Consider the following 26,535-nt stretch of genomic DNA (forward strand, 5'->3'; position numbering starts at 1 on the left):
AATTTCTTAAAGGGAATCTGTCACCCCTTTTTTGAGATATCATATAAAGATATCATTCAATTGTGTGTCACATAAGGATTCTCTTAGTACTTTTGCTTCCCCCTGACCCCGCACCTTTCATGCATAAATACCTTTTTTATATCGGTTCATATGTATGTAAACTGCGGCGGTCCGGTCTGCTGGGCGGGGCTTATTCACCTGCTCCCCCCTCCCTGTCTTGCTCTACATAAGAAGAAATGCATAGAGCAAGACAGGGAGGGGGGAGCAGGTGAATAAGCCCCACCCAGCGGACTGGACAGCGGCAGTTTACATACATCTGAACCAATATAAAAAAAGGTATTTATGCATGAAAGGTGCGGGGTCAGGGGGAAGCAAAAGTACTAAGAGAATCCTTATGTGACACACAATTGAATGATATCATTATATGATATCTCAAAAAAGGGGTGACAGATTCCCTTTAAAGCCAGAAAGTAAGTCAACTGCTAACCTTCAGTCAAGATTTACCAGACCCTTATTCCAGATCTGCTGGTAGATCGCTATTTATATTCGGGCCATTTCTGCGGTATGCTTTTTAAAAATTATATGCCTTTAATAAACTAATGTATGGATCATGCAAATGTTAATCCTTATGTCAATGGAAAATAAATCACAAAATAAGTTGAGAAAATGCTTAATATTTGTCTTCCACATGCCAAGCAATAAGCGCTATAGTAGGTGTCACTGCTTCTTTAAAAGGTATGAGGACAGACCTGGGTTTTGGAATCGGCATTTTGCATACATTTATTCTGTATATATTAAAAGTACAAAGTAAAGCATATTCACAGGACAAAACCAGCAACGGGCGGCTTCCAGATACAAAAAGCAACTCGTGGGAAATGATTCAAGAAATGAAAATATCCACAAAAAGAAAATCACAAACATGACAGAAAGTGATTTAGTGTTAGTGAAGTGTATTTTCCAGTAAAGCGTGGCAGAAAATATATAAACCATTGCACATTTCAACCAAGTACATCAAAAGCCAGAGCTGGGTAGTCCACTCAGTTATTAAGTGTTTCACTCTTGCACAGATAGGCTAAAATATCACTTTTATAAGCTCTTTTCTCGTTATAATCACTTATATATATATATTTATATAATCTTTTAATCTATTTCTTACTTTTTTATTTTAAACATAGGCCTTAAAGCCTTAATAGACGCATCCTCCCTCTCTCGCCGTGTGTCTTCATCTAAGCATGGTTGTCCGATACGCAAAGAAGCCTGATGAAAGGAAACAATTGACTTGAAAGCCCAAAGTTTATCAACTAATTGTATCACGTTGTGTCTCTATTTCTCCAACCTGTATGGAGATTTCAACTCTGTATAATGAATGGCGAAAATCTGGAGCAGAACTGGAACGTAGGGGTTTGGAACTGGAAAATTTAGGGGGAGGCAGCCATTTATATTTATGACTCGCAGTGCTTTTACCTAAAAGTGCAAAGTCTTTGCTACTAAAAGAAAAGGCAGAAAATAAGCATTTCTTTGTAAATTTCTCCTTGACGAATGCACCCTAAACACATCAACATACAGACACAGCTTAGAAATTAAAATTACGTGCACAAGACTGCTGCAGTTTATCCTGTCTTACAGCTTACATTTTAGAGACCGCAGTGGTCAAAGGTATTGTGTCCTTTCTCAGTCAAACAAGAGATATATCAGGTGCTGCCTCGTTTCTTTGTCTTCTTTCTCGCTTTTTTTCCACTTTATGTTCATACATATAACATGATGTTCAGGGCAAACAATACGTGCAGAAGTGTTCCAAACGTTAAAAGAACAAAAAAAATGGTAAAAATGAAACCATGGAAGCATAAAACGTTTCTCTGTGTGTTTAATCTGCATAGCTGACCCTTGTGGCTTTGGAGAGACTGAAACCTGCAACTGCATGGAGTTTTCTCCAAATCCATTCGAGTTTTACCAAGTCCTTTTATAGACTTGAAGGTAGAAATAGATTTATTCTGTGTCTTCTTGTCATTCAGTGATACAAAAAGAACTGGATTTGGAGGCATTCAAAAATTGAACTTAAAAAAAGAGCAAGGAAAAAAGAGATGATTGGATTATTTACAAGTAGCTCATTCTGGCATCTTTAGAAAGGGCAGCGGTGGCTGTGCCGCCATCTATAAGGTAAACCGCTGTGCTCGATTTTGAGTGGCTGAAAGATTCACTGCCCCCATTGTTGTTGACTTCACAGTCCTGGCGTTCAGTGGGGATGACCCATGTAGAAGGGCGCCACCTTTTAAGGGAGTAAGGGGTCTTCACTCTCTTCTTAATCTTCTCCCCTGAGCCAGCCCGACTGTCAGATAATGTCTCACCTGAATATAAAAAAAAAAATTCAGTCTAGTAAATAGAATGTAAGCAAATAACTATACTTGTTTCATATGAGTAAAAGTAGCATTTTTAGGTTTAGTCAGTTTATAAAGAATTGATGAGACTTATAGGGAATCTGTCAGCAAGTTTTTTTTCTATGTAATCTGACAGTAGCATGAGGTAGGGATAGAGATCCTGATTCCAGTGATGTGTCACTTAGTTTACTGGGTGCAGCAGTTGTGATAGAATCACATTTTTTTCTGGTGCAGATATAGCAGAGCTGATCAGTGGTTGGTATGTGGTTGGACTAGGAGGCACAAGTCCAGCTTGTCTTCTAGTGATAATCTCCTACTGAAGAAACACTGTATTGAAACAGCGACACATCACTGGAATCAGGTTCTCTGCCCCTACATCATGCTGCTTTCTGACTTTATAGCAAAAACCTGCTGACAGATTCCCCTTAAAGAGTATTTTAATTTTAATTTCATAATGCAACGGTACAAAAGAAAATAAGCAACTTTGTAACATAGCTGAACCAAATTTGCTTCTTTCCCTTCCTGGACTGATCTTTTGCTTTCAATTCATGGGTAAAATCTGTCAAATCTGTATTCAGTGAATACAATTTTCACATTACTGAGCTAGAAGATGAAAATTTATGATTTTATCATTCTAGTGTGGAGCTAGGGCACACACAGACGTTCTGCTGCAAGTTCTCGTGAAATACTGACAGTTCTCCATAACATTTTATGAGCGCCAGCCATCATCTTCCATCTCTGTAATGGGAACATCTGTATTCACTGAAGACACATTTTACCTTTGAATTGAGAATTTTGCAAATAAAATCTCAGTCCAGGTGTAGAAAGAAGTGAGATATTTGTAAAATATATTGCAAAGTAAAATAATTTCATATATTCTATAGATTTATTTAAAAAATGTAAATGACGGCTATTCATTAAAGGACTTGTCTGGACACCAGATTTTGATGACCTACCATCAATCAGTACCTGAGTTAATAAGTGAAAGCTACAAGTCAGCTTTAAGGCTGTGTTCACACGTAGCGTTTTTTTGCGTTTTCGCGGAGGTTTTAAACGCGCGATTTTGCCACGAAAATGCAAAAAATAAGCATCCCATGCATTCCTATGGGATTACGCAATGCTGTGCTAATGCTGCGCTTTTTTCCGCGGCGGAATCGCTTCGCGGTAAAAAACGCAGCATGCTCATTAATTTAGCGGAATCGCGGCGATCCCGCACCCATAGCAATGCATTGTTCTGCTTACTTTCTGCATGTGGCTGTGCTCACCATGCGAAAAGTAAGCAGAACATTTGAGGAGACTGTCCTCTAGGCTGTGGGTACCATATCCCTGTAAAAAATAGAATTAAAATAAAAAATATTGCTATTCTTACCTTCCGGCGTCCTGCGCAGCCTTCCCGCCTCTCTCCACGCTCCCGGTCCCAGTAATCCTTTGCGAGAATGACCGCGATGACGTCGCAATCTCGCGGGAGCACGACGTCTCGCTGTCATTCGTGATGACATCGTGAGAGCGCGAAGTCTCGCAGTCATTCGCGCAAAGGATTACTGGAACCGGGAGCGTGGAGAGAGGCGGGAAGGCTGCGAGGGACGCCGGAAGGTAAGAATAATAATATTTTTTATTTTTTTTATTATTTTTTACATCCTATCTTTTAGTACTGATGCTGCATAGGCAGCCTCAATAGTAAAAAGTTGGTCACACTCGTCAAACACTATGTTTGACGAGTGTGACCAACCTGTCAATCAGTTCTCCAAGCGATGCTACAGATTGCTTGGAAAACGCTAGCATTCTGCAAGCTAATTACGCTTGCAAAACGGTAGTTTTTCCGAGGGGAAAATCGCGGGAATTTAAACATGATTTTCCCGCGGAATGGAATCTGGAATTCTCGCAGTAATTTCCGCAAGAGTTCAGCTACGTGTGCACATAGCCTTAAGGAGAACGCTTACATTTATACCATCAAAGGACCTTTCAAGGGGTTATTCAGTCAAAATGTTCCGATATGTCACTAGTACTGTACATTAGGGTGACCGCAAAAAATCGATGTCGGAATTTTGTCCGTCTGGACCCCACAAAACTATTCCCCTTTCCAGATATTGAGATAGCCAAAATTTGAGCTCGATCAAACGACGTTAACCCGTGCCGCTCGTCGCTCAAAGTTTGAAAAAATCCAAATTGAGGTATTTTAAGATTTAGGTATTTTGCATAGTCTGTTAGACTATAAAGAATGTGACAACAACATTGCAGAAATAGCCCTGACCAAATTTTCGAACCATTTGTGGTATTTGAATGCAGAGTTGGTGGGATTATCGTTTTTTGATCCCACCATTACAGACAATGAAAAGTTGTTAATGGCTAATAAATTGCTCAGTAGCACAGATGAACCATCAGAGCACGCTAGGGTTGTAAATCCAAAAGTTAGGAAAGAAAAATTAAAAGAGGTAGGAAGTAACCGACTTTAACGACCTTCTGACAAAAGATGAAGAACAAAAGCAATATGTCCTGCAAGTTGTAAGCAAATGCCGAGCATTATATTCTGACGTTTCAAAAACTACTTTAACAAAAGCTCTAGAATAGATTAGATAACTATGTAAAATTATCAACTCATGTAGGTTAGCGTGCTCTGATGGTTCATCTGTGCTACTGAGCAATTTATTAGCCATTAACAACTTTTCATTGTCTGTAATGGTGGGATCAAAAAACGATACTCCCACCAACTCTGCATTCAAATACCACAAATGGTTCGAAAATTTGGTCAGGGCTATTTCTGCAATGTTGTTGTCACATTCTTTATAGTCTAACAGACTATGCAAAATACCTAAATCTTAAAATACCGCAATTTGGAATTTTTCAAACTTTGAGCGACGAGCGGCACGGGTTAACGTCGTTTGATCGAGCTCAAATTTTGGCTCTCTCAATATCTGGAAAGGGGAATCGTTTTGTGGGGTCCAGACGAACAAGATTCTGACATTTTTTCCCCCCCATATGAGATCCGGTCACCCTACTGTACATACATGAGAAGGTAGTAGAGAAATCTTTAATCTCAGACCACCACTGACATCCAGGATACGTGCTCTATAGCTCTATAGACACTGAAACACCTCAAAAACAGCATGGCGCAAACATTTGGATAGCTGAAAAGCTGACACAACTTTCTAAGCATCCGAGAGCCATACATGTCAGTAAAGGGCACTTTGGGTAGATTTCCAATAAATATATTTGCAGCAACAAACTGGTTTGTGCTCCTATAACATATCAGAAGATCATCTGGACTGGATTTCGCTCACATGCACAGTATACAATATACAATGCAATTTGCCATAGGAAACACTATCAATGAAAAAGTAGTGGACATCCTCTTTACAGGGTGGCACGTACATTTGCCAATTTTAACGCATTAAACAACTGCTGATCAGTAAATATTCACAGATTGGCGGTTGTTTTGTAGACCGCTTAAGGCCCCATCACACACAGCGATATCGCTAGCGAGATCGCTGTGTGTGATGGGGATTAGTGACCACCCCCGCCGGGTGTCGCTGATCGTGCAGCATCGGACTGGGCCATTTTTTCATCGTTGCTCTCCTGCTGGCCAGCACGCATCGCTGCATGTGGCAGCGGGAGCCAACGATCAGCGAGGCTCCCAGCGCTCTAAGCAGGCGCTGGGAGCTGGTCTCTAAGGTAAATATCGGGTTACTAAGCGGTGCGCGTCACTTAGTTACCCGATGTGTACCTTAGAAACCTGCGTGCTGGCAGCTCCCGGCGCGAGCACTCAGGTTTCTAAGGTACACATCGGGTAACTAAGTGACGCGCGCCGCTTAGTAACCTGATATTTACCTTAGAGACCAGGGTCCTCACTGCTGCGGATCGCTGGTGAAGCTGCCTGTTCGGCAGCTCACCAGCGATCATGTAGCGATGCACCAGCGATCCTGACAAGGTCGTATCGTTGTCGGGATCGCTGGTGCATCTTTATGTGTGACGGGGCCTTAACAGATGCATACCGAGCTTCATATGTGCACTCAGCAATCTGTAATAAATGGTTCAGTGTACGCAGACTGCCATTGTTCTCGGCAGCACAGACCTTGTTTATACAGGATGATGAGCTGCCGAGAATGAGAATCTTTTGGGTCATTTCACCCAACAAATGTGCGTTTTGCTCATATGTCAGGTGATCAGCAGCCTGTTTAGCCTGCTTGATTATAGTGCTGGTCAAAACAAGTACCAGCCAGAAACTTGGTTATAGCTTAGCTGACGGAAACCCCCTTATACGGTCACAAAATCTTTCATAGTGGAAGCCCACTTCTGCTGTCAAAGCAGATAACCTCACTAATAGGAAATCTGTCAGCAGGATTTCCCCTTCAACAATATTTATATGCACATGTAGCTCGTTCAAAGACAAGTCCAGTAATACTTTTACACGGCCAGTCCATTCCTCCATTACTGAGAAATCAGCACTTGAATTGATATGCAAATGAGGCTGAAGGGCTATGGTAGATCTGAAACTTCTGTCACTCCAGCTCTATTCCCGCCCAGCGCCGCATCCTCCTGCCTGACTGAGTCACACAGCAAAAAGGCTGTCAGTCAAGCAGAAGCCATGATGTGCACTGAACAATCTGTAATGGATCGCTCACGCTGACTTTGGTCTATGTTGCCAAGAATTATGATTTGCTTTGTAAAAAGGAAAGCATAACGTTACCCAATTAATGAGCATTTTGCTTGTTTATTGGGTGATCAGCAGTCTGTTTAGATTGCAGAGTTATCGTATTGCAGCGCTCGTTCACCATAATCCGGCAGTGTAAATGCACCTTACATACAGCTGACATCAGTAAGTCTAAAGTAAAGGGCTTCAGTAATTCAAGATTTTTCTACTCTGTTCCATATTGAAATCAATGTGCAAGTGTTGAGACATCAACATGACTGAGTGGCCAGCATTAAAAACCCCTGAGAAATAAGTTATACTTCTGTAATCTAAATGGATACTCTACACTTTGTCCCATATTAAGACTACAGACTGTGATACTCTGCAGACTTCAGATTGCTGTTGGGATCACAATAAACCAACATGTCCCCTGGCTAGTTCAACTTTATTTTTAGATCTCTACTGCTGAAAATAAAATTAATTGTGTTTGTGAAGCCCTGATTCTAAGCCCTTTTACCATATTAAGCATTGTTATTGGAACCACTGTGTTTACAAGCAGAAATAATTAAAATACCTCTCTGGATGTAGAAAAATGAATGTACCCATAGCTGCCAGGCAGGAGGAGCCTTCAGCAGAGCACAGAGGCAGGGACGGATCTCCGACTGACCCTAGACTGTGACATAATCAAGGACCCCAAAGGTCCGCAGAGGACAACGCTATTGTAAGCCAAGAACTTGCCACTATGGTCTCTTTGCTGTGAACGGATTTACAAATAACCTATTTCATGTTATCGATACCATGTTCTGCATTTGGAATACAAAGTTGACAATGCAATTAATATTAGACATGGGTGCTCAGAGGCATTTTTTCTGGTGGTTCATGCATAATATCGTTTATTATGTGATTGCAGATAGTGCTTGTAAACATAAGAACAATTGCAATTTGCTGCTTATAAAAATTTGCAGCCTTTCTTGAGATATTAACATTTTACTTCTGTTTTATAGCTCGTTGCCAAGGGGAACGACCACTGCTGCTGCCCAGCTTGTAAGCACTACACTGAAGCTGGCCAGAATTAGGAAGTAGCAGTACGCTCCAGTGATCCTGGCCAGCTTCAAAACAGTGCTCACAAGCTCAACAGAAAAGAGCTTGTAAGCACTGCGCATAGTCTGTTTTTTAGCAGCGGTGGTTGGCCTCCTAAGCAACAAGCAGTTAACAAAGGAATAAAAGTGTTACTATCTCAAGAAATGTTGACATTTTTAATGAAAAGTATATTGCAAAATGGCTTGTATTTAAAAGCAATATCCAACAATACAACATATATGAAGATGGGAATAAGCCTTTAACTGTTGCTAAGTGCTGATGTGAAAAGTGGAAATACAAGGGTCACCGATGCACTGAACATAAAATATAATAATATACATAGAAGATTTATTATCATTACTATAAAACATTTGTTTAATATGTGTATCACTGTGAGTCTTCATGTAATAAAGAAATGAAAATAGCATAAATGTATACAAATATACAATTACATTACTGTTAATATACTAATCTATAGCGCTCTATACTCATATTACAATACATGACACTTACTCTGCGTGCTGCAGTTATCCATAATACTGGTGGTGGACAAGTCTAGAGAGTTTGGTCTCTGTGCTCTTCTTGTATGTCGCTGCCTGGATTGTACAGCTGCAGCCTGCGTCCCTGGGTCTTGTACAACACACTGGCTGCTGTTATTATTATTATTGGAGTTCACCCGGCTTTCTGAAGGGCGATCCCTTCTCTCCACTAGTCGGTCCAACACAGACTCGTCTTGTCCAACCTGCTGCTCTCGTCTCAGTAACGGCTCATTCTCATCAGGGCTGGAGTTGATATTCAAGCGGCTGTCCTCACCTCTAAACTGGCTCTGCAGCATGTCCTGGGCCCTTTGGGCCATTGAGTTTGTACTGGGTCCTAAGCTTGTATTAGAATTTGGGGCTATAGGACCTTGAGAGTTCACATAACCTGTCCTGCCCCCAATTGTTGTGGTGGTAACTGTCACAACGTGAGGTTCTGCAGCACTCACTGTGTTCATTTTGGCTACTCCTGTCTCAACATGCTTCAAGTTAGATTTGTGTTTACTGCCAAACTTGAGCCTGGACTCTTTACCAGAGGATTTAGTGTTAAGTGGTAGGGTAGTAGGTCTCTTGGGAAGGTTTTGCTGCTTAGGAAGAGGATAATGTTGTGAAGGGTGAACATCCTGAACTAAGCAAGCTTGGCCATTGCCTGCTTGTGAAAAGTCTTGTTGCCCTGTGGACTCCACTGCCAGTTTAATCAGTGGGTAGAACAAGTTGGAGCTTGTGCTACCCAGAGGATCAGACCCACTGAACTGTTTGAGGGAATGTTCCATAAGGTTCTCATCTGAACTTTCCTTCAGATTCTTATCTACCTCTTTTGGATCCAGCTTGTTGGTCTCTAAATCTTCCTCTGTTAACTGCAAACACACAGGAGTAGGCCCATTGGGTGGCATGCCGTGGATGGCTTCATCTGAGTGCTGAACCTCAGAAATTGTAGTCATACCAGTGCTTGGCGTGAGTCCGGTAGTGTTGGTAGTGGTAGTATTGGTTGACAAGCTGGTAACACTAGTCTCTGGGCTGGGAAGGCGAGCCTGAGCCTGCTGACGCTCATAATTAATGGAGTTTCGGTTCTTCTCACCAGAGGTAAGAGGAGTGCTGGACATTGAGGTCTCTGATGAGATGTTCTTCAATATACTGTCAGTATTGTGCACAGAGTCTTCAATGAAGGAAGATGATGAATAATCAGGGTACGGTCCAATCTTTGGGATTCGCCGACTTTGTGAAAGATTACTGGGATAAAACAAATAAAGACACAATTATTGTTAGGACAGATAGAATAGATAGAATAAATGGGGGAAGCCCTCCAAAAAATAAGGTATAAAGTTATTGGATTTTATTGCCCCATGTGATCAATAACTTTGCACTCTCTTTTTTGGACGGCTTCCCCTGTTCTTTGCATTTATCAGGTTTGGCATTCACCTGGGAGGCCCAGCACCCAGACCTATATTTGGTACAAGCCAGTGATTTAATCCATTTTATTTGGAAATTAGATAGATAAATCCAAGATATGGGGGCAGAACTCCAAAGTCAAATGGTGTGAAAACTGATTTTAACCCCTTCACCCCCAAGGGTGGTTTGCACGTTCATGACCGGGCCAATTTTTACAATTCTGACCACTGTACCTTTATGAGGTCATAACTCTGGAACGCTTCTATGGATCCTGGTGATTCTGACATTGTTTTCTCATGACATATTGTACTTCATGTTAGTGGTAAAATTTCATTCAAATAAGTTGCGTTTATTTGTGAAAAAAACGGAAATTTGGCAAAAATTTTGAAAATTTCGCAATTTTCCAACTTTGAATTTTTATGCCCTTAAATCACAGAGATACGGCACACAAAAAACTTGATAACTAACATTTCCCACATGTTTACTTTACATCAGCACAATTTTGGAACCAAAATTTTTTTTTGTTAGGAAGTTATAAGGGTTAAAAGTTGACCAGCGATTTCTCATTTCTACAACACCATTTTATTTTTAGGACCACATCACATTTGAAGCCACTTTGAGGGGTCTATATGATAGAAAATACCCAAAAGTGACACCATTCTAAAAACTGCACCCCTTAAGGTGCTCAAAACCACATTCAAGAAGTTTATTAACCCTTTAGGTGCGTCACAGGAATTTTTTTGAATATTTAAAAAAAAATGAACATCTAACTTTTTTTCACAAAAAAAATACTTCATGTTCAATTTTTTTATTTTACCAAGGGTAACATGAGAAATTGGACTGCAAAAGTTATTGTGCAATTTGTCCTGAGTACGCTGATACCTGATTTGTGGGGGGAACGACTGTTTCGGCGCATGGCAGAGCTCAGAATGGAAGGAGCGCCGTTTGACTTTTTCAATGCAAAATTGGCTGGAATTCAGATCGGACGCCATGTCACGTTTGGAGAGTCCCTGATGTACCTAAACAGTGGAAACCCCCTACAAGTGACCCCATTTTGGAAACTAGACCCCCCAAGGAACTTATCTAGATATGTGGTGAGAACTTTGAACCCACAAGGGCTTTACAGAAGTTTATAACGTACAGCGGTACAATTAAAAAATCATATTTTTTCCACAAAAATGATCTTTTCACCCCAATTTTTATTTTCCCAAGGGTAACAGGACCCTAAAAGTTATTGTGCAATTTGTCCTGAGTATGCTAATACCCCACATGTGGGGGTAAACCACTATTTGGGCGCATGGCAGAGCTCGGAAGGGAAGCAGCGCCATTTGACGTTTTTGGCTGGAATTGAGATCGGACATCATGTCGCGATTGGAAAACCCCTGATGTACCAAAACAGTGGAAACCCCCACAAATGACACCATTTTGGAAACTAGACCCCCTAAGGAACTTATCTAGATGTGTGGTGAGAACTTTGAACCCCCAAGGGCTTCACAGAAGTTTATAACATAAAGCCGTACAATTAAAAAATCATATTTTTTCCACAAAAATGATCTTTTCACCCTCAATTCTTATTTTTCCAAGGGTAACAGCACCCTAAAAGTTATTGTGCAATTTGTCCTGAGTACGCTGATACCCCACATGTGGGGGTAAACCACTATTTGGGCGCATGGCAGAGCTCGGAAGGGAAGCAGCGCCATTTGACGTTTTTGGCTGGAATTGAGATCGGACACCATGTCGCGATTGGAAAACCCCTGATGTACCTAAACAGTGGAAACCCCCCACAAATGACACCATTTTGGAAACTAGACCCCCCAAGGAACTTATCTAGATGTGTGGTGAGCACTTTGAACCCCCCAGTGCTTCACAGAAGTTTATAACGCCCGGGCGTGAAAATAAAAAATTCGTATTTTTTCCACAAACATGATCTTTTAGTCACCATTTTTTTATTTTCCCAAGGGTAACAGGAGAAATTGGACCCCAAAAGTTGTTGTCCAATTTGTCCTGAGTATGCTGATACCCCATATGTGAGAGAAAACTACTGTATGGGCACACGTCGGGGATCGGAAGGGAAGTAGTGACGTTTTGGAATGCAGACATTGATGGAATGGTCTGCGGGTATCATGTTGCCTTTGGAGAGCCCCTAATGTACCTAAACAGTGGAAACTCCCCACAAATGACCCCATTTTGAAAACTAGACCCCCTAAGGAACTTATCTAGATGTGAGGTGAGCACTTTGAACCCCCAAGGGCTTCACAGAAGTTTATAATGCCCGGGCATGAAAATAAAAAAATGGTATTTTTTCCACAAACATGATCAATTATTCCCCAATTTTTTTATTTTCCCAAGGGTAACAGGAGAAATTGGACCCCAAAAGTTGTTGTCCAATTTGTCCTGAGTAAGCTGACACCCCATATGTGGGAGAAAACTACTGTATGGACACACGTCAGGGCTCGGAAGGGAAGTAGTGACGTTTTGGAATGCAGACATTGATGGAATGGTCTGCGGGTGTCATGTTGCCTTTGGAGAGCCCCTAATGTACCTAAACAGTGGAAACCCCCCACAAGTGACCCCATTTTGAAAACTAGACCCCCTAAGGAACTTATCTAGATGTGAGGTGAGCACTTTGAACCCCCAAGGGCTTCACAGAAGTTTATAATGCCAGGGCATGAAAATAAAAAAATTGTATTTTTTCCACAAACATGATCAATTAGTCCCCAATTTTTTTATTTTCCCAAGGGTAACAGGAGAAATTGAACCCCAAAAGTTGTTGTCCAATTTGTCCTGAGTACGCTGACACCCCATATGTGGGAGAAAACTACTGTATGGACACACGTCAGGGCTCGGAAGGGAAGTAGTGACGTTTTGGAATGCAGACTTTGATGGAATGGTCTGCGGGTGTCATGTTGCCTTTGGAGAGCCCCTAATGTACCTAAACAGTGGAAACACCCATAAATGACCCCATTTTGGAAACGAGAACCCCTAAGGAACTTATCTAGATGTGTGGTGAGCACTTTGAACCCCCAAGGGCTTCACAGAAGTTTATAATGCCCGGGCATGAAAATAAAAAAACATATTTTTTCCACAAACATGATCAATTAGTCCCCAATTTTTTCATTTTCCCAAGGGTAACAGGAGAAATTGGACCGCAAAAGTTGTTGTCCAATTTGTCCTGAGTACGCTGACACCCCATATGTGGGAGAAAACTACTGTATGGGCACACGTCGGGTCTCAGAAGGGAAGTAGTGACGTTTTGGAATGCAGACTTTGATGGAATGGTCTGCGGGTGTCATGTGCGTTTGGAGAGCCCCTGATGTACCTAAACTATTGAAACTCCCACAAGTGACCCCATTTTGGACACTAGACCCCCCCACGGAACTTATCTAGATGTGTGGTGAGCACTTTGAACCCCCAAGTGCTTCACAGAAGTTTATAACGCTCGGACGTTAAAATAAAAAAATCATTTTTTTCCACAAAAATGATATGTTTGCCCCCAATTTTTTATTTTCCTAAGGGTAACAGGAGAAATTGGACCCCAAAAATTGTTTTGCAATTTGTCCTGAGTAGGCTGATACCCTACATGTGGGGGTAAAACACTGTTTGGGCGCATGGCAGAGCTTGGAAGGGAAGGAGCACCATAGGACTTTTTCAACTCAGAATTGGCTGGAATTGAGATCAGACGCAATGTTGCATTTGGAGAGCCCCTGATGTGCCCAAACAGTGGAAACCCCCAATTCTAACTCCAACCCGAACCCCAACACACCCCTAACCCTAATCTCAGCCCTAACCCTAGCCCTAACCCAAGCCCTAACCCTAGCCCTAACCCTAACCCTAGCCCTAGCCCTAACCCTAGCCCTAACCCTAACCCTAGCCCTAACCCTAGCCCTAACCCTAGCCCTAATGGAAAAATGGAAATAAATACATTTTTTTAATTTTATTATTTTTCCCTAAGGGGGTGATAACGGGGGGTTTGATTTACTATTTATGGCGGTTTTTATTTTTGGCAGCTGTCGCACGCTAAAAGACGCTTTTTATTGTAAAAATAGTTTTTGCATCACCACATATTGAGAGCTATAATTTTTCTGTATTTTGACCCACCGAGTCATGTGAGGTCTTATTTTTTGCGGGACGAGTTGACGTTTTTATTGGTACCATTTTCGGGCACGTGACATTTTTTGATCGCTTTTTATTCCGATTTTTGGGACGCAGAATGAACAAAAACCAGCGTTTCATGAATTTCTTTTGGGGGAGTGCGTTTACACCGTTCCGCGTGCGGTAAAATTGACAAAGCGGTTTTATTCTTCGGGTCAGTACAGTTACAGCGATACCTCATTTAGGTCGTTTTTTTATGATTTGGCGCTTTTATGCAATGAAAACTATTTTATATAAAAAATAATTATTTTTGCATCGCTTTATTCAGCGAGCTATAACTTTTTTATTTTTTCGCTGATGATGCTGTGTGGCAGCTCGTTTTTTGCGGGGCAAGATGACGTTTTCAGCGGTACCATGGATATTTATATGCGTCTTTTTGATCGCGCGTTATTACACTTTTTGTTTGGCAGTATGATAATAAATCATTATTTTTTGCTTCGTTTTTTATTTTTAATTTTTTAGGGGTTCACTAAAGGGGTTAACTAATGGGACAGTTTTATAGGGCGGGTCGTTACGGACGCGGCGATACCTAATATGTGTACTTTTATTGTTTTGTTTTTTTTTTATTTTCAAAAAATGAATTTATTGGGGAATATTTTTTTTTTTTTTTTTACTAATTTATTTGGCGATTTTTTTAAAATTATTTTTACACTTTTTTTTAATTTTTTTTTACTTTATTACATAGTCCCAGGTGGGACATCACTGTCCTGTGACAGATCGCTGATCTGTCACATCACAGATCACTGTGACAGATCAGCAATCTGTCACAGGCAGTGCACAAGGCTTCCTCCAGGCCCCCGAAGGCCCCCGTCGCCATCTTGGATCCGGGGGGCCTGGAGGAAAGGAGTCCCCCGCAGCAGCGCTGCACATTGCGCTGCCGTGGGGGGCTCAGGGAAGCACGGAGGGAGCCCCCTCCCTGCCGATGCTTCCCTTTAACTCCCGGTACACCGCGATCATGTTTGATCGCGGTGTGCAAGGGGTTAACGTGTCGGGGGCGGTCCGTGACCGCCCCTGACACATAGTGCCGGGTGTCAGCTGTGATAATCAGCTGACACCCGGCCGCGATCAGCGGCGCTCACCACGTGGGCGCCGCTGATCGCGCTAGACGTACTATCCCGTCCATGGGCATAGGGGCCCAGGTCCCATGGACGGGATAGTATGTCTGATGTCAGGAATGGGTTAATCAACCTACCTCACCATGTGATTTTAGAGTGATGTCCCTATTTTTTGGATTTGTATACAAGAGACTTTGGAGATAACTTTGGGGGCTTGCACTCATTTTTGCATGGAACAGGCTGCTTTTAATATTTTATTTCTAGATACGATAGGTTAGATAGATAAAATAGATAAGGTAGGTAGATAGATATAGATAAGATAGATAGATCTATTGGATGGATAAGATACAGTCATATGTTAAAGTTTGGGCACCCCTATTAATGTTAACCTTTTTTCTTTATAGCAATTTTGTTTTTTGCAACTGATATTTCAGTTTCATAAATCTAATAACTGATGGACTCAGTTATATTTCTGGATTCAAATGAGGTTTATTGTACTAACAGAAAATGTGCAATCTGCATTTAAACAAAATTTGACCGGTGCAAAAGTATGGGCACCGCAACATAAAAGTGACATTAATATTTCGTAGATCCTCCTTTTGCAAAAATAACAGCCTCTAGTCACTTCCTGTAGCTATTAATGAGCTCCTGGATCCTGGATGAAGGTATTTGTGACCATTCCTGTTTACAAAACAATTCCAGTTCAGTTAAGTTTGATGGTTGCCGAGCATGGACAGCCCACTTCAAATCATCCCACAGATGTTCAATGATATTCAGGTCTGGGGACTGGGATGGCCATTCCAGAACATTGTAATTGTTCCTCTGCATGAATGACTGAGTAGATTTGGAGCGGTGTTTTGGATCATTGTCTTGCTGAAATATCCATCCCCTGCATAACTTCAACTTCATCACTGATTCTTGCACATTATTGTCAAGAATCTGCTGATACTGAGTCGAATCCATGCAACCCTCAACTTTAACAAGATTCCCAGTGCCGGCATTGGCCACACAGCCCCAAAGCATGATGGAACCTCCACCAAATTTTACTGTGGGTAGCAAGTGTTTTTCTTGGAATACTGTGTTTTTTAGCCTCCATGCATAACGCCTTTTTGTATGACCAAACAACTCAATCTTTGTTTCATCAGTCCACAGGACCTTCTTCCAAAATGTAACTGGCTTGTCCAAATGTGCTTTTGCATACCTCAGGCGACTCTGTTTGTGGCGTGCTTGCAGAAACGGCTTCTTTCGCATCACTCTCCCATACAGCTTCTCCTTGTGCAAAGTGCGCTGTATTGTTGACCAATGCACAGTGACACCATCTGCAGCAAGATGATGCTGCAGGTCTTTGGAGGTGGTCTGTGGATTGTCCTTGACTGTTCTCACCATTCTTCTCTGCCTTTCTGATATTTTTCTTGGCCTGCCACTTCTGGGCTTAACAAGAACTGTACCTGTGTTCTTCCATTTCCTTACTATGTTCCTCACAGTGGAAACTGACAGGTTAAATCTCTGAGACAACTTTTTGTATCCTTCCCCTGAAAAGCTTTGTTGAATAATCTTTGTTTTCAGATCATTTGAGAGTTGTTTTGAGGAGCCCATGATGCCACTCTTCATAGGAGAATCAAATAGGAGAACTACTTGCAAGTGGCCACCTTAAATACCTTTTCTCATGATTTGATACACCTGGCTATGAAGTTCAAAGCTCAATGAGGTTACAAAACCAATTTAGTGCTTCAGGAAGTCAGTAAAAAGTAGATAGGAGTGTTCAAATCAAGAAAATGATAAGGGTGCCCATACTTTTGCACCGGTCAAATTTTGTTTAAGTGCAGATTGCACTTTTTCTGTTAGTACAATAAACCTCATTTGAATCCAGAAATATAACTAAGTCCATCAGTTATTAGATATATGAAACTGTTGCAAAAACCAAAATTGTTATAAAGAAAAAAAGGTTAACATAAATAGGGGTGCCCAAACTTTAACATATGACTGTATATAGATAACATAGACAGATATATAAGATAGATAGATAGATAGATAAGATAGATAGATAGATAGGAAAGATAAGAGATAAGAAAAATAGCCATATTAGATAGATAAGATAGATATATATAAGATAAGATAGATATATAAGATTAGATAAATAGATAGATGATAGGTAGATAGATAGATAAGAAAAATAGATATATAAGATAGATAGATTATGTGGCAGGGCTAAGAGTCGTGTAATCGATGGGAGATATGTGTCTCATAAATGGCTTGTCTCCATAATGTAAGGCATAACAGATATTGCTGTATTATTATTGTTTTGAAGGACCTGTGGTGAGGTCACAGTCATGTGACCAGTCAGCTGCTGGGTTCGTGGGTATGGCTACACCCTTATAATGCGGCCTGCTCTTGAACCAGGCAGCTGTATGTGAGGGGTATACACCTCCTGTGTGCGCTGAGGCTCGCGGACTGAGCCTGAAGGAAAAGACATGTGATGTTACTTTGTCTCCTGAACTGAAGGCTGTTTATTTTGGTGATGTGCTGTTTGGTTTATGACGTAATAAACCGCATGAACTTTAAGGGAACCTGCCTCCTGTCTCCTGTCGCACCTAAGCGAGTAGAATCCCTACAATTGGTGGAGAATGCGGGTAGAGTTCCCAGCAGAGACTTGAGACCGTTGCTGCATGTCCTGGGTAAAGTTTTCAGCGAGGCAGCAAGCTCTACCCGGAATAATGGAGGACCTGCTGAAACACCTGGTCCAGTCCCAGACACAGCAACAGGAGGCCAACAGGCTGTTCTTACAGCAGCTCCAGCAGAGCCAGCAGGAGCAACGGCAGCAGAGCCAGCAGGAGCAACGGCAGCTGATGCAGCTTCTGGCAACCGCCATCCAGGAGGGCAGGACGAGTGCCCCAACCCCAGGTCTGGCTGATGCCACCCACGTCACGAAGGCGGTAAGATGCGCATTGCAAAAAATGACCCCTGAGGATGATGTGGAGGCCTTCCTGACGGTGTTTGAGAGGGTGGCTGAGAGGGAAAAACTTCAGCCAGAGCAGTGTGCTGAGGTACTGGCCCCATACCTAACGGGGGAGCCCCAGAAGGCGTACTTTGACCTGACTGTACAAGATGCCAGAGAGTATCCCAAATTAAAAGTGGAAATTCTTGCACGCTTGGGGGTAACAAGGACTACCAGGGCACAGCGAGTTCATTGCTGGGCCTATCACCGGGACAAACCCCCGCGCTCCCAAATGTTCGACCTGTTGCAACTGGTCCAGAAATGGCTGCAGCCAGAGTCGGCTTCCCCTGCACAGATGGTAGAGCAAGTCGTGTTGGATCGGTTACTGCATTCTCTGCCGAGACCTCTGCAGACTTGGGTTGCCCAGGGTGAACCCCAGAATGCCGATGAACTGGTAGGACTGGTCGAGAGATACCAGGGGATGGAAGGCTCCTTGGGGAAGCAGCCCATTCCATATTGGGGGTCCCAGCAAGGGGTGGAGTCCCAAAAAGGGGTGGGTCGTCCAAAGTCAAAAGGGGCGGGGGAGGCGGTGCCCAAGGTCCCCACGGGTGATATTATTTGCTGGAAGTGCCACAGGCCTGGACATATAGCTGCCCATTGTTCCCAGACCACCGAGCAGATGGACTACAGCATGGGACGCCGTAGTTCATACTACGCATATCCAGCTTGCAGTGTGAATTCGCCACCTAATGAGGAGCCACAAGCGTGTCCCGTGAAGGTGAACGGGTGAGTAGCAAAGGCGCTTCTAGACTCTGGGAGCTTGGTGACCCTTGTGAGGGCCAGTTTTCCTCTCAACATACTCCCGGGTAAAAAGATTGGGTTCGGTGCATACATGGCGATGCAAAGGACTACCCTTGGCCAGGGTGAACATTGAAGTGGCACATGGCACCGAGTCGCATGAAGTTGGCGTTGTTCGAGATTTGTTGCATCCTATAATTATTGGCCGGGATTTCTGACTGTTTTGGGATCTGTGGGGGAAGGGACTCTGATTGTGCTAGCAAGAGCAGGGAACCAATCCACCCCAATGAGGTATCGCCACCACCAGAGGCAGTCGGGTTTCCTTTATGTGTCCTTGTTGGGGATGAAGAGGAAGGGTCCCCTGTACCTCACATCCCGGAGTTAGGGGTGGCCGGGGAGAATTTTGGGACTGCCCAACATAGAGACCCCACGCTGAGGGAAGCCTTTAAAAATGTCACCGTCATTAATGGGGTTGCACAAGAGCCGGGAAAAGACACAAGGTTTCCCTATTTTATGTTGAGTGGGGAGTGTTGTACCGGTTCACGGAAATAAGGGAGGAGGTGGTAGAGCAGTTAATAGTACCAGGTCCCTATAGATGGAAAGTGTTGGACATGGCCCATTCACACATCTTGGGAGGGTCATTGAGGAATCCAAGAGCGGCTGGTCGAGCCCGATTGTCCTGATCCCAAAACCTGATGGTGAATGGAGGTTCTGCAACGATTACCGGATGCTGAATGTGGTCTCCAAGTTCGACGCTTATCCCATGCCACGAGTTGATGAGTTCATCGAGAGACTTGGACCTGCCAGGTACATAACCACTTTGGATCTGACAAAGGGATACTGGCAGATCCCCATGGCACAGGAAGCCAAGGAGAAGACGGCATTCTCCACACCAGACGGGTGCTTCCAGTGTGTCCGGATGCCGTTTGGCCTGCAGGGAGCTCCGGCAACCTTCCAGAGGGCTATGGATAGAATCCTTGCACCTCATAAGCTTTACGCTGCCGCGTACCTGGATGATATCGTCATCTTTACCCCGGACTGGGAGTCTCACCTGGAAAAGGTCCAAGCAGTGTTTGCCGCTCTAAGGGAGGCGGTGTTTACAATAAACCCGAAAAAGTGTGCCTTGAGTAAGGAGGAAGCCAAGTACCTCGGATATGTAGTGGGGCGTGGTGAGATCAAACCCCAAATCAATAAAGTGGAGGCAATTCAAACATGGCCGAGACCTCTGTCAAAGAAGCAAGTTAAAGCCTTCCTGGGGATTGTGGGATATTACAGGAGGTTCATCCAAACTTCGCCACAATGGCTGCACCTCTAACTGATCTGCTTAAGGGGACAAAGTCAGTGATGGTCAGCTGGTCCGAAGAAGCAGAGTCAGCCTTCCAAGAAATGAAGGGAGCTCTTTGTAAGCAACCCGTTTTGGTGGCCCCAGACTTTAAACGTGAATTTGTCCTCCAGACAGATGCCTCAGATGTTGGGGTAGGAGCAGTCCTTTCCCAAGAGATACGTGGGGAGGAGCATCCTGTTCTCTACTTGAGTAGGAAGTTGACTTCTTGTGAGAGAAATTACTCAGTTGTAGAGAAGGAGTGTTTGGCCATAAAATGGGCAGTAGATACATTACGGTACTACCTGGTGGGACGGAAGTTTAGCTTAATATCCGACCATGCCCCACTCAGGTGGATGAAGAAAACAAAGGGTAAGAATGCTAGGGTCACCCGCTGGTTCTTAGCCCTAACAAGACTTCAGCTTCCAGGTAGAGCATAGGGCCGGGAAGCTACATGGGAATGCCGATGCCCTCTCCAGAATCCCTTGCCTGGTAGGTGAAAGTGCCAAGCCCCACGGCTTTAGGCAGAGGGGGGAGGTATGTGGCAAGGCTAAAGGTCGTGTAATCGATGGGAGATATGTGTCTCATAAATGGCTTGTCTCCATAATGTAAGGCATAACAAATATTGCTGTATTATTATTGTTTTGAACGACCTGTGGTGAGGTCACAGTCATGTGACCAGTCAGCTGCTGGGTTCGTAGGTATGGCTACACCCTTATAATGCAGCCTGCTCTTGAACCAGGCAGCTGTATGTGACGGGTATACACCTCCTGTGTGCGCTGAGGCTCGCGGACTGAGCCTGAAGGAAAGGACATGTGATGGTACTTTGTCTCCTGAACTGAAGGCTGTTTATTTTGGTGACGTGCTGTTTGGTTTATGACGTAATAAACCGCATGAACTTTAAGGGAACCTGCCTCCTGACTGTCACCCGTCACACCTAAGCGAGTAGAATCCCTGTAAGATAAGATAGATAGATATATAAGATAAGATAGATATAAGATAGATAAGAGACAAGAAAAATAGATATATTAGATAGATAAGATAGATATATAAGATAAGATAGATAGATGGATAGATAGGTAGATAGATAGGTATAGATAGATATATAAGATAGATAATAGATAGATATGAGATAGATAGATAGATATGAGGTAAGCAGATATAGATAGGAAAGCTAGATAGATAATTTAATTTTGTAAACTCTTATCAGCTAGTATTTCTAGTATTTAGCCAGCATGATGTGTAATTGGTTAATGTATGTTATCTATTGTTTACTGCTTTCTATCATTACACATATACAGAAGAACAGACTGGTTTCTAATTGAAACATATGTTTTCTCATTAGTATTTGCCAGAGATAGTGGCGACACATTGCGACACAATCTACAATGTGTTTAATAGTTTACTGCCAAGAAAACAGATCAGTGTGGGTATTCCCATTTCATACAACAACTGGTAGAGCTCTCGGCTGGTCTTCGGCTGAGTGACACCGCACGTACCGTTCATTCTGCACTGCTGTAGATGTCGGGTTAATGGTTGGGCTCACTGACTTGTTCCTCTCCCAGATCATCATAAGCTCAGCCATCCTCTCTTCTGCACATTGTGCTGTCAGACGGGCCTCCGCATCCTGATCCCAGCAATCATCAATTGTTTCCTTTAGTGATCTCACAGCCTGTGGAAAATAAAGCCAAAGAAAAAAAGATTTAACAATCAAAGTTCTGTGACATACATGATCTTGAATGGAGAAGCTCCAAAGTTCAATGCAAATAGCTGTCAGCACTGGCAGAAGAATTCTTGTGGCATATTTCTATGAAGAATGGTAAAGTACCATGTCTGATCTACGCGGATTTATGTGGTGCAAGTCACATCTTGCTACAATGATTACCAGCCAAGGATTTAATTTCCAACATGTGAGTCAATCAAAGCAAATTATAGGTATTTTACAGAATCAGGATTCACAAGACAAGAAAACAAAGTGCAGACAAGTTCTTATTTGCTTTTAAAAGAGTAGAATTGCACTCCATTGTTTGACCTCAGGGTACATTTATATTGCCACATAATCTAGATCACTTTCCTGTGTAAAGTGGTGGCACCCAGAGGGCAGAACCAGTGCTGACAATATGCTGGGTGTAGCAAGAACCAGAAAGATTACATGGATTACAAAGCAGCCAGAAAGCAGATCCTACTCTTTGTTTCATACTTCAGTGGTGTATTCACTTTTCTTAAACATATTAAGTAAAATATGAGAATTAGTACATGTGGGGGTTCAGAACATCTAACACAGGAACACAATGAAAAATATTGAAAACATTAATGAGAAAATAGCAGATATTTATTTTAGATTCATCATTATTGTAAACTAATCTCTTTATTGTTGGTGGAGAATAATAATAATATTTAACAACTATACAAAAAGACATCCACTGCACATCCAATTTGTATAAATTCATCTACTGTATCTAAGCAAAATTTTCAAAACTTAACACAAGGATCCTAGTTATCATTTTGATCAGATAGTATAAGCCCACTGCAATGTCACAGAAAACCTCTTAGTTGGTCCCTAATCATTAAGGCGTAGGGCTTGCGGTGACCACTGCCATCACAACACCTTGCTAGCAGGGGGAGCAATCCAGGTGCATGCAGCACCAATGTAATGAAATAGACACCGCCGTCCAATCAATATCTGGTTCACTGGAAGGGGTATGGGCCGGAGGATCGGTCATAGGTTCCTGCCCGCTTGGTACACGCGGATCGTCTGGTCTTTCATGCCAGACATCCTGGGAAGTCAGGGGGTCCGGTGGCCTCCCATTGAGAGGGGGGTAGTGTCATGGCCTGTTTTGTAGTTGTTTGGTCAGCACTCTAGGGGTTAAGGCTTGTAGCCTCTCCCTGGTTTAGGGAGGGATTTTTATAGCCTCTGTGGTGCCTTGCTCCTTGTCAGTTATACTTTTGCCCTCGGCTGAGTTAGTTGACCCCTGTGTGCCAATGCCTTGTGCCTGTGTTCTTGTATGCTCCTTTGGTTTTGACCCGGTCCGTTACTCCGTTGTGATTTTGTCTGCTGATTTGGTACTGTCTGTTCACTTGTCTGGTTGCTGATCTCTGTGTTTTTTTAAGACTACCCGTTTTGTCTGTCCCTTCAGTACTGTAATTTGCCTCTCTCGGTTTCTGACACATTGGCCTGTCCCTGACTATCCTTTCCGCTTTTGGCGCTTATACCTGGGGGTCCTGCATTCACTTAGGCTCCCTGTGGTCCTGCTCTCACCTCCAGGTACCTGGTGGTTGGCACTGCCCTGGTCCCTCCCCCTGCAATCACATGTCGCATGTCCTGGACAGCGACATGTGCCGGCAATAGGTGCAGGTGGAATCGCGATCCATCCGTGCCTATTAACTAGTTAAACGCCTATGTCAAACGCTGACAGCGGGATTTAACCAGCACTTCCGGCCGCCGGGCTGGAAATACGTACATCGCCGACCCTGTCACATGATCGGGGGTCAGCGATGCGTAGTCATCACAACCAGAGGTCTCCTTGAGACCTCTATGGTTGCTGATGAGGCATTGCTATGAGCGCCACCCGGTGGTCGGAGCTCATAGCAATGCTGTAATTCTGTTACATATAAGTGATCTGCTCATCGCCTATACTGTATGTAGCAGAGCCGGTCAAGTTGTGGATGCTTCTAGCCTCCCATGGAGACTATTGAAGCATGTCAAAATTAAAAAAAAATGTAAAAAAAAATATTAAAAAAAATATAAAAAATTAAAGCAACCCCTTTTGCCCCATTCAAAATAAAACAATAAAAAAACCACACATACACATATCAGGCATCACCGTGTTCAGAATCACCCAATCTATGAATAAAAAAAAAGGAATTAACCCGATCGCGAAACGGCATAGCAAGAAAAAAAAATCGAAATCCCAGAATTCCGTTTTTTTTGGTCATCGCGACATTGCATTAAAATGCAATAACGGGAGATCAAAAGATCGTATCTGCACATAAATGGAGTCCTTAAAAATGTCAGCTTGAAACGCAAAAAATAAGCCCTCACCCAACCCTAGATTACAAAAATAGAGGTCTCGGAAAATGGCGCAATTTTTTTTTCACCACTTAGATAAAAAAGAACCTAGACATGTTTGGTGTTTATGAACTCATAATGCCCTGGAGAATCATAATGACAGGTCAGTTTTAGCATTTAGTGAACCTAGCAAAAAAAACAAACAAAAAAACAAGTGTGGTATTGCACTGTTTTTGCAATTTCACCACACTTGGAATTTTATTCCTGTTTTTGAGTACACTATATGGTAAAACCAATGGTGTTGTGCAAAAGTTCAACTCGCCTCGCAAAAAATAAGCCCTCACATGGCCACATTGATGGAAAAGTAAAAAAGTTATGGCTCTGGAAAGAAGGGGAGCGATAAACAAAAACACAAAAACGAAAAAAGCTCCGGTCATTAAAGGGAATCTGTCACCGGAATTTGGCAGCCTATGTAAATGGCCTGTGTCCGGTCTGATGGGCGGTGTTTCTTCTTTTTTTCTCCACCCCATCTGTGGACCCTGTCCGCGATCTTTTCCGGAATTCTATTAGTTCTACCCCACAGTTCGTGCGTGCGCAAAGCAATCTTGCTTCGCGCACGCGTAGTATGCTTTACCCAACTGCGGGCAAAGCCGAAAATCATTACTGCGCATGCACCGGAACGCTATGTTCCGGAAGTATTTCGCTGTGTTCCGGTGACAGATTCCCTTTAAGGCGTTAAGAGCAACATATAAGAATTATTCATGCAATCAGCATATTAAATTAAATCATATAAAAACAAGTAACAGCCCCTGGTTAAAGCTTCGGTGAAACGCTTGTTGGGCACAGCCCTGAGAGCGGGTATGCATCATGAATCTTGCTTATAATCTTACACTTATTTCCATCTTTCTTAAGCACCGGTCACTTTTCAGCACTGGTTACTTTGCAGCAGATAGCAGGCATGTACAGCTTGGTGCGCACTTTAACTACTATGAACTATTTATTAACTAATTAGTGATAATGTTATAGCTGAAATTTCTTAAAAGCACATTAATTATCACATTAGGTTTAATTTACTTATTCATTTATTAATATCCTGGCTGTTACTTGCTTCTATATGATTTAATGTAATATGCTGATTGCATGAATAATTCTTATATGGTGGTCTTATATAGTTCTTTTCATCAGTATTTATTATTTATTACTGTACTAATACATTTAATTAATTTATTACAATTTCATACATGATATTTAAATTCTGATGAAACATGGATACTTAGTAATCATTGCTCCCTATGGAGTACCCGACCAGGGCTGGCGGGGTACTCGGTACCGGGCCCGTTGATCTCAATGGGAGTTGTCACGGAAGCTGTGACCCGGTCCGTGACCCTGTGGCTCCATGGTAAAAAGGGGGTGAATAGAGTTTATGAATAGTTTGTGACGCCACCTGTGTCTCTGCAGGCGTAGTGGCAGTGGACGCTGCTCGGTGGGACACCGAGGACGGCGGTGGAGCTAATGGCGGCTCCGGGTCCGCAGGGGTCTCCGGTGGGACCTGCGCAGCCGTGTCAGGTCCGGGCGGGAGCACCTCTTCCTCCGCTTCGACTCCCGGGGCCTCATACAATTCCTCTTGTGGCGGCAGCGAAGGGGTTCCGGATGCTGCCGGTGGTGTGATGGTGACTGCAGGCTCCGTGGAGTCTGCCTGGGGAAGCTCCGGTGCAGCAGCGGCGGTTACCGCAGGTGTAGGCCCCTCCCGGGCGTGCTGCCAGTTCAGCCTCCATAAGGCCTCCTGCATCAGCCACAAACATTGGGTCAGCCGGGCAATCTCCTCCTCCAGCTGCCGTCGATTCAGCCTAGAAGCAGGGTCTGAGCCTTCAGCCATGGCACTGGGGAGATCCAGCTCAGCCTCCCCGCGCTCCGCAGGCCTCCTTCCCTCTTCTTCCATCATGGCGTTCTGGCGTTTTTCCTGTCTCGGCTTCCCTCCCGCCACTGGCTTCCGCTCCTCCTTCTGGGGGCGGCGTCTTCTTCCAACTCCTCCATACCAAGCCAGTATACGAACCCCTCGGGGGGTGGTCCAAGTTGCTGTCGCATAGAAGTTTAGACAGGGGAGGCCCAGGACAGTCTGTGCTCTTTTCTTAGGACCACCCATATGATCACGCCCTTCTGCTCCAGGATGTCGGCCATTTTTAGTATTCATTTCACAGTCTATCAAATTGGGTCTTCTGCACATTCTCAAAAGTTTTAAGTTCAACAAATCTTAGGCA

At 43.2% G+C, this 26,535-nt stretch overlaps 1 protein-coding gene across 1 annotated transcript in view; it reads right to left on the bottom strand.

The window, feature by feature from the left end:
- Positions 1 to 754: 754 nt before the first annotated feature.
- BMPR2 (bone morphogenetic protein receptor type 2) overlaps positions 755 to 26,535 on the bottom strand; it is a 286,915-nt gene continuing 261,134 nt past the window's right edge. Inside the window, exons 11-13 of the mRNA XM_073551510.1 lie at positions 21,768 to 21,940; positions 8,596 to 9,848; positions 755 to 2,345 (exon numbers count right to left, since the gene is read on the bottom strand). Of these exons, the coding sequence (XP_073407611.1) occupies positions 2,095 to 2,345; positions 8,596 to 9,848; positions 21,768 to 21,940 (1,677 nt within the window). The 3' untranslated portion in view covers positions 755 to 2,094. The remainder of the gene's footprint in view (positions 2,346 to 8,595; positions 9,849 to 21,767; positions 21,941 to 26,535) is intronic.

Source organism: Dendrobates tinctorius, unplaced genomic scaffold, assembly GCF_039654945.1.
Source record: "Dendrobates tinctorius isolate UK_male_01 unplaced genomic scaffold, ASM3965494v1 ptg000177l, whole genome shotgun sequence".
NCBI classification, from domain to species: Eukaryota; Metazoa; Chordata; class Amphibia; order Anura; family Dendrobatidae; genus Dendrobates; species Dendrobates tinctorius.